This window comes from Littorina saxatilis, linkage group LG1, assembly GCF_037325665.1.
Source record: "Littorina saxatilis isolate snail1 linkage group LG1, US_GU_Lsax_2.0, whole genome shotgun sequence".
Lineage (NCBI taxonomy): Eukaryota > Metazoa > Mollusca > Gastropoda > Littorinimorpha > Littorinidae > Littorina > Littorina saxatilis.
This window is the reverse complement of record NC_090245.1, coordinates 55,387,109-55,404,702: the sequence shown is the minus strand read 5'-3', so window position 1 is coordinate 55,404,702 and position 17,594 is coordinate 55,387,109. Positions and strand designations below refer to the sequence as shown.

The 17,594-nt window shown below is 39.5% G+C and overlaps 1 protein-coding gene and 1 long non-coding RNA gene across 2 annotated transcripts in view; both read right to left on the bottom strand.

Annotated features, from left to right (window-relative positions):
- Positions 1-4,271, bottom strand: part of LOC138945419 (uncharacterized) — a 31,401-nt gene extending 27,130 nt beyond the window's left edge. The window contains exon 1 of the long non-coding RNA XR_011449002.1: positions 4,126-4,271. This is a non-coding gene — a long non-coding RNA (uncharacterized lncRNA). The remainder of the gene's footprint in view (positions 1-4,125) is intronic.
- A 3,698-nt stretch (positions 4,272-7,969) lies between these two features.
- Positions 7,970-12,485, bottom strand: LOC138974392 (uncharacterized). Its single transcript, XM_070347113.1, has 2 exons — positions 11,007-12,485; positions 7,970-10,032 (listed from the first exon to the last, which is right to left on the bottom strand). Exons 1-2 carry the CDS (start codon positions 11,995-11,997, stop codon positions 9,086-9,088), a joined length of 1,938 nt encoding a protein of 645 aa, XP_070203214.1. The 5' UTR covers positions 11,998-12,485; the 3' UTR covers positions 7,970-9,085.
- Between the last annotated feature and the right edge of the window lie 5,109 nt (positions 12,486-17,594).

Here is a 17,594-nt window from a genome sequence, read left to right as displayed (position 1 = left end):
TTATCCAGATCCAGATCCAGATCCAAGGGAAGTAACTCAGTGAGTATAAACATTAGCAAGAACCGCAACCCGAACACACTCGTAACACCTTAAATGCCTCTGAATTATGAGCTCTGAATTTAACACGCTCAAGTTCAATATTACCCATACACCTGTGTACAATCTATATATTATTTTTCCTCATTTTCTTCACATAGGAAGACGTCATTCGCTTCCGCAGACAAGGCGACAGATCGGGGGATGTCCACTATGAATTTAACACGCTAAAGTTCAAATTTACCCATTCACCTGTGTACAATCTATATATTCTTTTTCCTCATTTTCTTTTTCCTCATTTTCTTCACATAGGAAGACGTCATTCTCTTCCGGAAACAAGGTGACAGATAGGGGGATGTCCACTCTCTTTCGCTGCTGTTAGTGTTCAGGCCGGCCAGGCATCGACAACTTTGTCCACACTTGACAATGACAGGTAAATCCCAATGAATTGATAGCAAATGCAGGTTCTACAAATGTCAGCATTTTTAATTTATTTGGGTGATTGCAAGTGCACGTTCTACAAATTTGGAGACTTAAATGCCTCTGAATTATGAGCTATAAATTTAACACGTTCAAGTTCAATTTTACCCATACACCTGTGTACAATCTGTATATTCTTTTTCCTCATTTTCTTCACATAGGAAGACGTCATTCGCTTCCGCAGACAAGGCGACAGATCGGGGGATGTCCACTCTCTTCCGCTGCAGTTAGTGATCAGGCATAGACAACTTTGTCCACCCTTGACAGTTAAATCCCAATTAATTGACGGATGATTGTGCTCCAAACTTCAGCATTTTTCATTAATTTGGGTCATAGCAAATTCAGGTTCTAAAAATTTCAACATTTTTGATTTATTTGGGTGATTGCAAGTGCACGTTCTGCAAATTTAGAGACTTAAATGCCACTGAATTATGAGCTATGAATTTAACACGCTAAAGGTCAACTTTACCCATACACCTGTGTACAATCTATATATTGTTTTTCTTCATTTTCTTCACATAGGGGGACGTCATTCTCTTCCGCAGACAAGGCGACAGATAGGGGGACATCACTCTCTTTTCCGTTGCTGTTAGTGTTCAGGCATCGACAACTTTGTCCACTCTTCATTGTGGGTGACGCGAACTGCGACAAGATTTCTTTCCCAATTATATAATTGGTGTTACATATTGTTTTTATACATTTTAACTAGCATGCATCTTAATTGAAGCGTGACAAAATCATTTTGTCACATTGACTGAATTCTCATAAAAGGGCACCATTTAACGACAGAACCCACTGTATTTTTACTAATGGGTTACTTTTTCATTCCTATTTGCTGATGTGTAACACCATGATCCACAACCCACACCCAATTTAGCTGCTACAGTGTGTGAACAAACTATTGATGCTGTTTTTACAATTACATGTGTTCTGCATCTGAAAATTGTTTGATGATGGTCTGGAAAGATAGCTTTTGTTGTCAACGTCAGGATACTTGCCTCACAAAGTGACTGGATGTGCAACTATGTTTGCATTCAGATCATTTCAACCCTAAGTTGGTGATGTGTAAATATTTGTTTTTATTCTCTTTGTACACACCTTTGCAACTTTAGTTCAGTGTGTTGTGTGTGGTTTTAGTTGTTACATATGTATACATTGATATTTTGTTCATTTTGCACATGATTGCATTTTCTCAACCCCTTTGAGTTTGCTACTGTGTGTGTATGTGTGTGTGTGTGTGTGTGTGTGTGTGTGTGTGTGTGTGTGTGTGTGTGTGTGTGTGTGTGTGTGTGTGTGAACAAACTGTACTTTTGCTGTACTTTTTGCAAGTACGGGTGTACTGATGTGTACCCATGATAGTGTTCTTCATTGCGATCATTAGTGCTGTCTTTTTCTCCAGCTCCCAATTGTAAGCATGACGATGTGCACACAGTTCATTTGCACATTTAGCGTTGTGTGAGTGTGTTTTTCTCTATACATATGCATGGTGATCTGTAAACATTTTGCTTCTCTGTGCACAATGCATATGTAAACATTTTGTTGTTCGCAGAACCAACTTCACATTAAATTTTTAACTACTTTTTATTCACATGTTTGCCAAAGTGTAAACATTTTGTTCCATTTAACGCTGGTTGTTTTTTTCCTGCCTCAAGACAGCTCAAGACATGTATGGTGATGTGTAAAAATATTGTTCTATGGGCACATTTTTTTTGCACATTTATGTACTTCACTTATGTCAATGTAGCCGCTAATTTAAGTGCAGTCGATCGTACAAACATTTCATTGAGGGTGACTCGAGCTGTCAGCGAACTGCGACAACATTTCTTTCCCAATTATATAATGAGCGGTTTTGCTGCTAGCATTGGTCACCTCCCTTGGCCCAAGGGGGAGAAGCGTCTTACCTCCCTGGCGCGAGCACTAGAGGACACGGGTAAAAAATCGCTTCTTTGCGATGTGTAAATCGGTACTTTTCTATTTAATTTCTGCAGCTTAGATAAATGCGCCATGTGTAAAAGATGGGTAGCATATGATTCGGACATACCTCGACACCAAACATTTAAAAAACAATGAAGACTATGCGCAGTTACCTAAGCTGCAGAATAAAATAGAAAAGTACCGATTTACACATCGCAAAGAAGCGATTTTTCACCCGTGTCCTCTAGCGCTCGCGCCAGGGGAGGTAAGCAGGGCTAGCAGCAAAAGCGCTCATTGGTGTTACATATTGTTTTTATACATTTTAACTTTTTGTTTGTTTGTTTGCTTAACGCCCAGCCGACCACGAAGGGCCATATCAGGGCGGTGCTGCTTTGACATATAACGTGCGCCACACACAAGACAGAAGTCGCAGCACAGGCTTCATACATGTCTCACCCAGTCACATTATTCTGACACCGAACCAACCAGTCTTAGCACTAACCCCATAATGCCAGACGCCAGGCGGAGCAGCCACTAGATTGCCAATTTTAAAGTCTTAGTTATGACCCGGCCGGGGTTCGAACCCACGACCTCCCGATCACGGGGCGGACGCCTTACCACTAGGCCACCGTGCCGGTACATTTTAACTAGCATGCATCTTAATTGAAGCGTGACAAAATCATTTTGTCATATTGACTGAATTCTCAGACTGTCCACATTGACTGAAATCTCATAAAAGGGCACACCTAACGCTGTTTTATCCTTTCCCAAATATATGACAATTTGATAGGCGTTTTATTGTTCACAGTACCAACTGTTACTTTTTCCTATTTGCTGATGTGTAAAACTGTACGGTGCACACTATTTTCTCCCAATAAATTTATGGCATTTTGTTTTGTATGATGCCATCAAACATTTAACACGTTTTTGTTGCTTATTCACAATTCTGTAATTTTTAAAGAAGGAAATCCCGTGCGTAGCACGGGTATCACTAGTTTAGTATAATTTCTGACAAATGCACGCTATGTAATAATTTGATTACATTATTGACGTCATGTGGTAAAACCAGAAAGTTGAATTATTTTGCGATAGCAAAATACTTTTACAATGATTATTTTCCTTTTATAACAAGGTGATCTTTAATGTTATGGGTAAAAATCTAACAGATTGAACCAAATTATCCTTTTTCAAGCCTGTGTATGTGTAAACTCTTTTTCACTTCGACCCGGTTCGGTTTTCGGAGTTGATTCAGAATCATCCATTATGTACTTTGTATGACTGTTGTTTTCCTCGGTAAATGTTGATGTTAAATAATTCTAGCTGTGAGAATGAATAATTTTCAAGATGTTTCTGATTGCGGTTTTAACCAGGCGTTCGGTTACCTATACATATCGATTGAGAAAATAGCATTTTTTGTTTTGTCGTCCGCATGTTATACAGATGTTGTTAAAAATAAAACTGTGTATACGAATTAGGCATTTCACTTGCTGTCTGATGGCAACAATCTTTAGCTTTCGTTTAAGATATAATTGAAAACGACCTACAACACCAAATAAAGAAAGACTCTCTCTCTCTCTCTCTCTCTCTCTCTCTCTCTCTCTCTCTCTCTCTCTCTCTCTCTCTCTCTCTCTCTCTCTCTCTCTCTCTCTCTCTCAAACTACACATTCTTTTCAAAAATCAATTTGAGTGACTCACTGGGTGATTCCCCATCCCCATGTTCGGGTGGGTATGGACACGTCACAGATGAAGTCATCATGAGGAGACAGGAAGCCACGATCAGGACAGTCAGTAACTTGATCATCTTGCTCAGTTGAATTTAATACCAAAGTAACGAGACAGAACTGAAAGCAAATAGGAAAAGAATGACGGGATTTACTGATTGACTGACTATGATTGGTTGACTGAATTATTGATTGCTTGACCGATTGATAGCTTGATTGCTTGAATGCTTGATAAAATGCTTTGCATTACAATATATAATGTGTGTGTGTGTGTGTGTGTGTGTGTGTGTGTGTGTGTGTGTGTGTGTGTGTGTGTGTGTGTGTGTGTGTGTAAAAAACAATCAATTGGCGTAAATTGTATATTTAGTGAGAACGTTTGCGCATGATTTAAAAATCGAAGAGAATATACATTTTGTTTGTGAAATTCACCATACTTTGCAAGACGTATTTTTATTGTCAGATGTACAAATAAACAGAAAAAACAAACGAATGAACAACAACAACAAAACAAAAAAACAAGAGATTCAGAAGAGAAAAAAAAGTTCAAAATTCGGAATCTAAAACAAGAAAGATAAGAATGAGAACTATCCGTTTAATAAACCCCGATATATTAGTAAGTACGTCGACGAAATGGTCTTCAATGCAGACAGACGCACACATAATTTCGAGACAGATATAAAAGAAAAAGACTTTGGTTGAATTCGACAACTGGTATGAAGAAAGAATATCTTTCTAAATTGAATTTTTGTTTAAGGCCAGAGACGGAAATTCAGATTTGTTTGTCTGGCAAGCGTTACAATGTCTAACTCTAAGAAATAATTTGATTTAATGCCAGCGATGGAAATTCAGATTTGTTTCTTTGGCAAGCTTTACAATGTCTACCTCCGTGAAATAATTTGATTTAATGCCAGAGATGGAAATTCAGATTTGTTTCTTTGGCAAGCTTTACAATGTCTACCTCCGTGAAATAATTTGATTTAAGACCAGAGATGGAAATTCAGATTAATTTCTTTGGCAAGCTTTACAATGTCTAACTCCGAGAAATAATTGTAAAACTAGGATTTGAAGCACAGGTAGTAGGTACGGCATACACTCGACAGGACATGAACGAATCAAGATAAACTCACCTGTAGTACTTACTCTGGGACTATGCAGACATCAACTGTGAGCTAAACTCTGTTTGTACCACGTTTTATAGCGTGCAAGCTGTGTAACTTCAATAAGGATACACCCTATAGGTTGTGCCTATTTTAAGTCTTATAGTATGTGTGTGTGTGTGTGTGTGTGTGTGTGTATGTGTGTGTGTATGTGTGTGTGTATGTGGGTGTGTGTGTGTGTGTATGTGTGTGTGTGTGTGTGTGTGTGTGTGTGTGTGTGTGTGTGTGTGTGTGTGACACCTGATAACTATAAGCACCTTGGTATAATTGAATTCGCTAATTGCCTACTCAATCATCATTTACGATTTTAAGCGGTATTGAATGTGCTTTTTAACGAGATCGGGGAGCGAGGTTTATCTCCCGATGTATGCGTGTGAGTATGCATGTATGTGTGTATTAGTGGGGCTCGTATGTTGCAGAATACTTGGTGATATTGTTCCTTATGATATTTTTAATGATTTCAGATACAGAGCCACTTCAGAAATTGATTTTTGTGTTTATGTTAATAAATAAAAGACTGCACCTACAGCAGACGATTTTTATACCTAAAGCCATCAGCAGTAAATCTGCTGATAATATATACATGAAATAAATATTTTCATGGGTACTTTTGTGTTCTGTCATTTAGTTTTATATTTTTTAGAAAAGTATATCCGCAGCATGAACATTCAAGATGGCGGCCTCCGTAGCAATGCGTGTTTTGATTTGAGCGAAAACAACGTTCGTGAAGGTAAGTTTTCAAGATTACGCTTTCATTCACCAATTTCACGTCATTATAATCTTTATTTGTCCCCTCGGGTCTGTTTTTGATCGGCTGAAGCGCTGAAATGCTGCACACTTTCAAATCTTGCTGTAACTGGATTGTGATAGATCTAGATCTATCTGTTGATTGAATGAAAGGAAACCATGCTCGCCACCCACATGATTTTGGACAAGTTAAAAGAACTTTGAATAAAAGGCAAGGAGAAAGAGATTGTTCAAGGCATGATAATTAGTCCTGCCTTTCATAAAGGACTTCCATAAGTGTCTAAAAGACTGAGGGAGGAGGGGTAGTAACTTAGAGTGAGTAGGCCACATACATACATGTACTAACTAGTAGGAGGGCCAGCGTGGGAAAAAACCCATTCCCCAGGTCTCTACGGTCTTGTGATCAAACTTTCAAAGATGATAGCTACAAGACAAAAGTATGCAATATGTGCTAATGAAATGAGAAACGAGTGGTTTTAAAAAACTCTGAGTCGTCTGAACACTGTTACAATTTTGGTTTGTTATTTTAGGTTGACCGTGCATTGATGTGCATTTTATTTTAACAGAATATACAACTGAGGGTTACACCACATGCCGGTTCCTGAGAACAAGAGTGCTGCGTGAATACATTATGAGCAATTCTGCTGGTGCCACACAAACGAGCTGATTTCACCATTACTATCAAGGTTGGTACCTAATATCTCCAGAGTAGCTTAACAGTTAGCATCTTTTTTTGATAATTAACTGGAACATGTATGCACACATATGCGTAAGCTACCTCTGTGAATTTGGTGGGTTTACCATACCCTTACAAGGGTCAACATTCTGTAAGTGTAAGCGACTGTTAGAATTCTAATGAATGTAGCGGGCAGCAAGATTTTGGAATCAGTTGGGTCACTGGAAACAGTTTTTGGCTCACGAAGTGTAGCCTATGCGATCGTAACTTTGTCTGTCTGTGCGTTTGTGCGTGTGTGTGTGCGTGTGTGTGTATGTCTGTGGTAGAAACTTTAACATTTCCGAGTCTATGTGTGAGTGGTTATCCAAGACTATGGATAAAGCTCGCATAAGATTACGTCACGGTCAAAAGTGTTTGACGTCAATTAATGCATCATGACGGCATGCCTCCCTGTAGTCTTTCTCTCTCGCGTGGTGTGTGTGGTCTCGGTCATTGTTATTTTGAGCGGGCCGAGACTATTTGGCAGTCGTGTCCCTGTAAGTAGGCTACATGCAGACAGACAGATCTAGATCTAGTGTCTCTCTTTTTGCACAGTGTCACATAAGCTTACTGTGTGTGTGGGTGTGTATGTGTGACGGAGTGATTGAGTTTGTGTTACTGTTTGTCTATTTCTTACGTGAGCCTTGAAGGCTTCGCCTCTTGTTTGTATTGACCTTAAGGCCATGTGAGGGCCAAATCGCTATTTTCCATATCTGATGATCAGCACTGTTTGTGTCGCTTTTGTTATAATACTGATGGTCTCTGAATTAAAAAATGTTAATGTGTTTGTTTATTGTGTATGTCGTTGCTATAGAAACAGAAAAGTAAACAGCAGCCATATTGGATTTTAGGAACCGTTTTTTCCATATCCAAATGCTCGATTTCTGTCCAATATTTTGCATAAATATAGATTTAGATCATATCTACAGATTTACCATTTATTTTTTCTGTGAGTATTACAGTTATTTAAAAAAATTTTTTTTTATCATAATGTTGAAATTTTGCGTAAAATTTAATATTAAAAAAATCGTAAAGCCAACATTTCTTTTCCGATTCATTATTCAAATGGTAATTCTGTAGATAGTATGTAAAAGTACAAGTATGCAGAATTTCAAAGAAATCTAACCAGTAGATTTGAAATCATTTCGTTCCCAAATGTCAAAACATGCAAACTGAGGAAAAGGCAAAAACGCACACAATTTGTTTTGAAACCATTGATAGTTGTAATTAAACTCAAAATACATACATGTATCACCAAATTCCACACTGAGGAATGTCTTTCACACCTTAGAGACACAGTTTAAAAGTTAGGGAAGACATAAAACATAAGTTATTTCAAACATGTGCAGTACACTAGGAAAATTGTTTGTCCCGAGTTACAAACAATGCATACACACACTCCCAATTACAGCATGCACACCAAAAAAAGCTCGCTCACTCGTTCACGTTCACATTCACATTCACACACACACACACACACACACACACACACACACACACACACACACACACACACACACACACACACACACACACACACACACACACAAGCTAGCTCCAAATTACGAAACGTACCCAAGTCATTAATTGCACATATGCGTACAATAACCACAATATATGAGAATAATGTTAACCACAATAACAATGACAAGTCGCGTGAAGCAATATAAAAACATTTAGTCAATCAGTATGAAACTTAAATATCAACACCACAAACCAGTCATCGCCAAGACTACGAGATACATTTAGATAGTCTCGGCTAACAATACCGAGACGGATCACGCTCGTCTCCGCAAAGCATGAGACCGTATAGTACTTACTAAACCTATTTTCTGTAATTCTGAGCACATTGTTAGAGTGAACATGACATATCTATATATTTTTGAATTCAGGAAAAAATGAGGAATGCAATGCAGTCAAAGTTTATTTTGTTACTAAAAATTAGATTTTAATGACAAACTTAACAAGCAAACTCATTAATTTATTTTTAAAATTTTGAGCTGAAATGCAATACCATAGTCCGGACTTCGTCGAAGATTGCTTTACCAAAATTGCAATCAATTTGGTTGAAAAATTAGGGTGTTAGAGCGCTGCCTCAACTGCCTAAAAAAATCCGGATATGACGTCATCAAAGACATCTTTCCAAAAAATGGAAAAAAGACATCTGGGGATATCGCACTCAGGAACTCTCATGTTAAGTTTTATCAAGATTGGTCCAGTAGTTTCCTCGGAATCACTTTATACACAAACACACCATGAGTCATGACCCTCGTCTCGATTCCCCGTCTATGTTAAAACATTTACATAGTCAAAACTTAGAACATGCCTGCAGCATATGCAGGGCCACCTTCCAGCTGAACAAGTTCTTCCAGTCTCTTTGACTTGGCTGCCCGCACTTTGTCTCTCCTTTTACTTTGCTTGTCTCTCACAGCCTTCAGACTGTTCCGCACCCTCTTGTGCATCCTGGCTGCTCCAAGCCTCTTCATGTGATGTCCAGTCTGGAATCCGAAGAACTGGGCAGAGTCGGCAGCAGCAGCAGGTCCAAAGTTGAACTCTCTAATAGCAGTCAAGACTGCAAACTCAACACGACTGCGGGAAGCAAAGTGGTCCTTAGCACATCTTGACCAAATGAGGCTGTGGAGACACTCATTGGCATTTTGTGTCTTGCCAGAAACACATCTGCTGAGTAGGTGTTCTTCAGAAAGTCTCTCATAAATGGGCAACAGGTGTGCAGCTAACTTCTCCTCATTGAGGGGTGTGTGGATGAGGTGTTTGTGTGGACCTGGAACTTGGTGCTTCGCCAGCGCTTCCTGAAAGAAACACCACGAGCTCTCTCCAGCAGGACAAAGTTCATGTTGTGGATTTTCGTCAGTGGAAAAACAATGGTACAGTGATGCCATGATTGCTTTTTTCATGCTACACACATCCTTGTTGCTACGAATTGCCCGGTTGTAGTAAATCTGTAGCTTGCGTATGGCATTGCCTGTCAGCTGACCCCTTCCACGTCCACCAAGAGTCACCCCTCGCTTTCGGCAGTCTGTCACCATGTTGCGAAGAGCTGTACCAAGTCGTTTACTCACATGGTTCACACACTCTTCCTTGTCAATGTGAATATCCTCACCATAGGGCTTGATGTCGTTGAGCTCTGTAAAAGTCTTGGAGTCACCGTCCGACAGAAGTGTTGTGTAGCGAAGCTTGTTGGTGTTCACCGATCGACGCCATATGACACGGGCTGCTTCCACCTCCATCATCCCTGATGAGCCTGCAAACAAGAACAAAATAAGAAATGTAATTTGCAAACAGAGTATTTTTTAAGTGTGTGTGTGTGTGTGTGTGTGCACGCATGTGTTATTCACAGTCATTGTACAGCTAATACTTCAACTGTAATTAATACAGAAAAGAATTGAAATAAACATGGAATTACCAAATTACTGTATATTAAATTTCTAGCAGCAGGTATTTTTTTATTTATTTATTTATTTACTTTTATTTATTTACGAGGATTTATATCGCGCACGTATCTCACCCCACAAGGCGACTCAAGGCGCATGTTACCTATTAATAGTGGTGAGAACATGTTATATTGTGGCACTGAACATGTTAGATTGTAAACGTTAAGCATAATTCATCAATTGATACTATTTGAACATTTTTAAATACACTTGTATTGTGCCACACATACTTACACGTATGTATGTGGCCACACATGTATAGTTGTATGTATGTATTTGCCACCCCCTGACCACTACTAGCTCCCTCTGTTCTAAGCCCGTTGATTCTGAAGACTTGTGAATCTCACTTCATGCTGTAAATACAGCTCTCTCTCTCTCTCTCTCTCTCTCTCTCTCTCTCTCTCTCTCTCTCTCTCTCTCTCTCTCTCTCTCTCTCTCTCTCTCTCTCTCTCTCTCTCTCTCTATCTGTGTGTGTTTTCTTATTATTTTCATCACACACATCCACTCCCCCATGCCCTGAACTATTCTTAAAAATTGGATTTATATATGCATGTGTTACAACTTTCATTATTATTATCATAAATTGATGATCTGTCTTTATGACGCTTTTTTTTAATCCATCATCCATGCCTTTAGTTTTGGTTTTCAGTTTCACTGGAATGCATGGAAAATAATATCCACTCATCGCTATTACATTTACTTGTAATTTGCTATATTTGAGTAAGTTGCTTAAATTTGAAATAAACTCTATTCAAATATTTCTGGGCAAACAAATATAATTTACCTTTATAGTTCACCTCACACTTGTCCAAGTGGTCCACGAGCCAGGCCGCATACTCCTCTGGTTTTTCCTGAAACAGCTTCTGCCCCGTAGACTCGCACACCTGGCAGTAGGTACACATGACATGGGCATCAACACAGAGTCCAGTAAGTAAGTCCACAGCACACCCAACTCCAATGTGCGAAGAGTGTCCACGAGTAAGCCAGGTGCCATCATAGCTCACAATAATGTTCAGGGTGTCATCGACACCAAGAGTAGTGCCACAGTATCTTGCATGAACTTCTCGAACATATGCAACAGTCTCACTGAACACATGCTTCCGGAATCCCTCTAGTTGTGTGAATAGTTGGCTGGCATGAGTATGAAAGGTCTTGTGGTGAAGTCCAGCTAAATCCATGTTTTCACAGAAATTTCTGAATGTGGTGGCTCCCAGTCCACAAGCAAGCGAGGAATACACTGCCTGTCTGTTCATGTCGAACACTTTTGTCTTGGATTTAAATTTTGTCGCCAGATACTGTTCATACACAGGCTCTTCGCACGAAGAACAGTTCACCTGGGCAAATACTGCCAAGCCACTTGTTGGTCTGGAGTCTGTGCAAAGAGACAAGCACTTGTTTTTGCACTGTGGACAGCACAAACTTGCAACCATACTGTCTACTTCGGCAAAGTCTACAACACCCCTCTGGGTTTTTACCAGGGTTTCAGTAGCAGCAGATGACTTAGTGTCAACTCCACCGGAAACAAACCTCTCATACGATTCTTTTTTGAACTCACTTCTTGTCTTCGTGCCGAGAATGTTTTCAGTGGAAGGAATCGACGCGGAAAATGTAGCACTAGCAGACGACCCCAAAACCGGCACACATTCTGTCACGTCAGTCAGCACAGAAGCTGATTGCGCTGATTTCTTCGCCTTCCATTGACTCTTCACTTGATCTGTCCTCTTTTTCGTAGATTTTGGGGCTCCTCTGGTTGTTGATGGCTTGGTGCGAACCATTTTTGCACAGGAGCGTGTACTTTCACTGCTTGTAAACAAGCGCCATTGTTGTACCACGTGACCCCGGTTGAACGAATCAAGATCGCATCGTACGTCATACTCTCCGTATAAGGAAGTTGGCGTAGATTGAACTACATTGACAATGTTCCGTTAGAGCCGAAGTAGTCCGGAAAATAACGAAACAACGGTCACATGCAAACAGGGGAGGCTATGTAGCATGCAACGTCATGCAGTGTTCGCCCTGTCGTCTGCTCAAATTTGCTGATCAAGGTGTTGAAAATCGGCAATAATAAGGCAAGTTCAGGACAAATGAACGCAATCAGGCGAGGGTTGGTTTATTGAATTTATTTTTATTACACAAAAAAACCATGTATATGCAACATCAACGGCAGAAATTGAAAGAAAAATGACCACAGTTTTCCAAACAGTCAAAATGTCTAAATGCCCAAATTTGCCCAAAAGCTCAGAAATCACCCCCGCACATCCCCTTAAATAGTAAGAATTATACAAATGATTAAAATACAATTCTTGCATTTTATCTTTTGTGTGAAGGCTTTGGCTAACTCTCTGAGATAGTAAACATTATTCAAATAAAATTGTCACTTTTCAGCTTTTGTGTGAAGGGTACCCCAGGTGGATTTCCTACACCATGGACATAGAGGAGGCCAGAAATCTAAGACAGTCTGCTTCTCATCCCAGCTGATATCCGTTTTTCTGCTTATGAAGTGTGCATCGCTATGAAAAAGGATTCAGCCATTTTTTGCTCACCACATTGCCAAAGCCATTGGCCCAGAGAAGTCACCCTGCCTGCCCATGTTTCACAGTTTTACAGACTGTGATACTGTGTTGTTCTTCAGTGGTATTGGAGGCTTGACAAGTATGGCATGCATTAGTAGACGTCACTCAATCTTTCCTCATGTTGTCTGCTCTTCTTTGATAGCTGAGTACTACTGACAGGTCAGTACAAGAGCTTTTTGTTGTACTTCTGCAGGACAAAACCAAACTTCCTGGGTGTGAACAGTGCTAGAAGGTACATCTTCTGTCAAAAGCGCTGCCAAATTGACCAAAATACCCTTACAAGTAACGTGCTGCTGCAGGACATGAGTTTGAGAAGAGCCATCTACCAATTAGACTTCATCAGTAAATATACAATCAGGCAAACAACCCAACACCAATTGTGGGGCTGGCAGTCCAAGGCTGGAAAGTGGGAGTTATTTTGGACGAGCCTTCAAGAGGTATCCAGCATGTGCCGAGAACTCATGAAGTGTGGAAGTGCTGCACAACAAAACGCTGCAAATGCTGCAAAGAAGGACTGAAGAGCTCTGCTCTCTGCAGCTGTGCTTGCATGCCTGTGAAAATCAGCAATTAAACTGTGTAAAAATATTATTGCACCCATTTTCGTACCCCAACTCAAACATTCATTCCCGTGTCATTTTATTCAAACTTTCTATGCCATTAATGGCACATTTTTCAGATAAAAGAAGATTTAGTTACAGGGGTCACATGACCGCCGCCCAAATAAGGGTACCCTTGGCGTGACAAAGGGGATGTGACTACAACAAAAAGTCAAGACAAATTTATGAGGCACAACTGGGTAACTGTTGCATACGAAGAGAAAGACAACTTGACTATCTATCCAGAACAGGATGAATACTTTTTAGTTTTATGCCATTATTCCTACTGATGTATGTGTTTATCTCATTAATAAGTGAGAGTTTTTGTATTGTCAATTGTGAGGGATACCCTACTAAAAGCCATGTATTTTAGCAATGACCAAGTTGATTGCTTCAAAACTTTCAGGAATGTATGTCTAATAATGAGACGTAGTTCGAGTACTGTTTTGAATCTTCCAAAAATTGTTTTAAAAACCGTCACATGTTTTTTGACTTACATCAAAAAGATGTTTGACTTCGCATATATTATGATTGTTTCAAGTACTGCCACAGTTTACTTTGTGTATGGCCACTGGCGGAAATGTGCATGTCCTGTAAACGCATGAGAACGAAAGCAACGTTCAGACTTTTTTCTATCCACAGCAGTTATTGCTCAGTGCCTCTCAGTATCACGCATGAAGGGGCATCGCTGTAGGACAGCAATCATCCAAAAGACGTTAATCAGGTTTACAGGACTAGCAAATTTACACTTATAGTCATAATGAAATGACACTGTGGCAGAATTTATATCAATCCTTTGTCTGTATGAGTGTATGCGTGCGAAGAAGAACAATTGATTTAATGTAAGCCGACAAGCATATGAATTGTGAACCTTTTAAAAACATGTTCTGACAGAATGCTTTACATGTATATGTAAATAAATGTTCTATTGTTATAACGATACAAAAGTTGACCCAAAGTACGTCTTGTATATGATGCTGAAAGTTTAAAAGCAATCCACCACAGGGGCGGATCTGGGTTTTGAAACGGGGGGGGTGCAAAGTTCTTTTTTTTGTTTTGTTGTATCTAATCAGCGAAGGCGCGAAGCGCCGAACCGATGGCGCGAAGCGCCGAGCATGCTAGGGGGGTCCGGGGGCATGCCCCCCCGGAATTTTTTTTTAAAAAGGAAGCAAAATTGTGCAATCTGGTGCAATCTGAGCGTGTAAAGTGCTATTTTCAGGTGATACATTTTTCTTCTTTTTTTTTTTTTGTCCCGCTGGGGGGGGGGGGGGGGGGTGCAATTGCACCCATTGCACCCCCCCAGATCCGCCCCTGCACCAAGTCATTGCTGAAATTTAGTGCTTTCTGTTATGATACCCTTTCAAGTTTGACTTGGTGTTAGCTTTGAAGTTGATGTAGAAACCTCCGGTTTTTTGTTGGCACAGGTTATGAAAGCCAACGATTCTTCAAGCCTGCCACCCACCCCGTCCAACCAATCGCTGCACCATTTATCATGTATACATGTATTGTTGTGTTTTAACAATTGTTTCTGTTAGTTTCTATTGCAAGAGAAGAACTTGTAGCATCAAATACGCCTAAATACCTTTTTCACTGACGGCCATTTTGAATTTTTTTTTAAACAACTGATTTTTTAACTTTTCTCGGTTGCCCTGTGTCAGGTTTTATTAAGCACATAAACCCATACATTTATACCAAATTTGGTGTTTGTCACATGAAATGAAATATGCCTAACATACCCAACCGTTTTTACTGGCGGCCATTTTGAATTTTGTTATAAAAACTACCGATTTTTTTAATTTTTCGCGGTGGCTCTGTATCAGGTTTTGTTAAGCACATAAAACTATACATGTATGCCAAATTTGGTATTTGTCACACGAAATGATTGATTTTGCAACGTACGAGCCCCACTATATGTATGTATGTATGTGACAAGCATTTTTCAGAAATTACCCGACAGATTTTCATGACAATTGATGCATACATTTTTTCAGGGCATTTTGTAAGTGCTTTTTCTCCGATTTATTTCATAGGACTATTTGATGACATCATATTTGCCCGTTTGCAAAAGTTGAGGCGGCACTTTCACGGCTACAGATTTTCATCCATTTGTTGACATTTTTGTAAGATGATCTTTGACTTAGTGCGGACTATATGATTACATTCCATCATGGTACCTTCAAAATTCGTTTTTGAAATTGTCACTCAATATTAGCTGATTTTGTTGATTTTATAAAAAATCTATATTTCAATCACAATTGACGGCGTTCGCCGTCACACCATCAGTTTAGTCTGCGAGACGAATGACGTCGTGGCTTCCGGGTCTTGTCTGCTCCAATCACAAAGGTGACATCATTGTATTCTGTGTTTCCTCCTGTATGAGAAAATATACGATTGTGTTGTGTTTGATTGAACATGAGTTTAAATTGGAGAAAACCGTTCAATGGTGACTTTCTTTATTGTTTGAAGAAGACATATATTATTATCATTATCTGTTCCTTATCAGTTGCTGATTAAAAAAAATAGTTTATGGTGTTTGTCGTTGAAAAGTTGCTTTTGCAAGCCAAATTTTGAACAAGAAAGTCAGCGCTTTTAGTCTCGGTCGTGGATGATCTCATTTGTCCATGCAATGCAGTGCGTTTAGTACCATTCTTTGAGTTGGACAGCTTGACTAAATGTATCAATTTTGCTTCACGCGACTTGTGTAAATGTATAATACAGAACAGAGTGTCTGCATTACTGCTTCTTAAATTGATCCAAACAACGGTGTCGTTATTTGGCAAGTTTTATGTCATAAAGCAGCAAGCACAAAAAACATTAAACATACACGTATATCAAAAGTTGCCAGGGACAAACCAAGGGGAACTTTAACGCCTCTCGGCGTATTTTTATCGAGACAAATGTCTCCGCAGCTGATAGTTGGTAGACTTTATTGGATGTTGTTATTCAAATGCAAACCGTCAGAAACAGAAAGCGTAGAAAGGAATGACGTTGTATTGTTTTCCTGCTTTGCCTGGCTGAGGTCGTAAAATTCACATCAGGACCAAAATGACCCAAGGCGCAACTTATTCCTTTCGAAGAGTTTTAAGTTTTTAAAAAGTTTACGCAGCTGTTGGTAGACTTTATTGGATGTCATTATTCAAGTGCAATCCGTCAGAGACAGAGAGTTTAGAAAGGAATTACATTGTATTGTTTTCCTGCTTTCCTAAGTTTCAAGTTTCTTAAAAGTTTCCGCAGCTGTTGGTAGACTTTATTGGATGTTGTTAATCAAATGCAATCCGTCAGAGACAGAGAGCTTAGAAAGGAATTACATTGTATTGTTTTCCTGCTTTCTTAAGTTTCAAGTTTCTTAAAAGTTTCCGCAGCTGTTGGTAGACTTTATTGGATGTTGTTAATCAAATGCAATCCGTCAGAGACAGAGAGCTTAGAAAGGAATTACATTGTATTGTTTTCCTGCTTTCCTAAGTTTCAAGTTTCTTAAAAGTTTCCGCAGCTGTTGGTAGACTTTATTGGATGTTGTTATTCAAATGCAATCCGTCAGAGACAGAGAGCTTAGAAAGGAATTACATAATTGGTAGACTTATTGGATGTCGTTATTCAAATGCAATCCGTAAGAGACAGAGAGCTTAGAAAGGAATTACGTAATTAGTAGACTTTATTGGATGTCGTTATTCAAATGCAATCCGTCAGAGACAGAGAGCTTAGAAAGGAATTACGTAATTGGTTGACTTATTGTATGTCGTTAATCAAATTCTAACCGCCACAGACAGAAAGCTTAGAGAGGAATTACGTAATTGGTAGACTTTATTGGATGTCATTCTTCTTCTTGTTCTTCTTGTTCTTGTTCTTGTTCTTCTTGTTCTTGTTCTTCTTGTTGTTCTTGTTGTTCTTGTTGTTGTTGTTGTGCTTCTTCTTCTTCTTCTTCTTCTTCTTCTTCTTCTTCTTTTTCTTCTGCGTTCATGGGCTGAAACTCCCACGTTCACTCGTGGTTTTTGCACGAGTGGAGTTTTACGCGTATGACTGTTTTTACCCCGCCATTAAAGCAGCCATACGCCGCTTTCGGAGGAAGCATGCTGGGTATTTTCGAGTTTCCATAACCCAACGGACTCTCACATCGATTACAGGATATTTACCGTGCGCAATTGGACGTGTGCTTGCGTGTACACACGAATGCACTGGCAGGTCTGCACATATTAAGTTGACCTG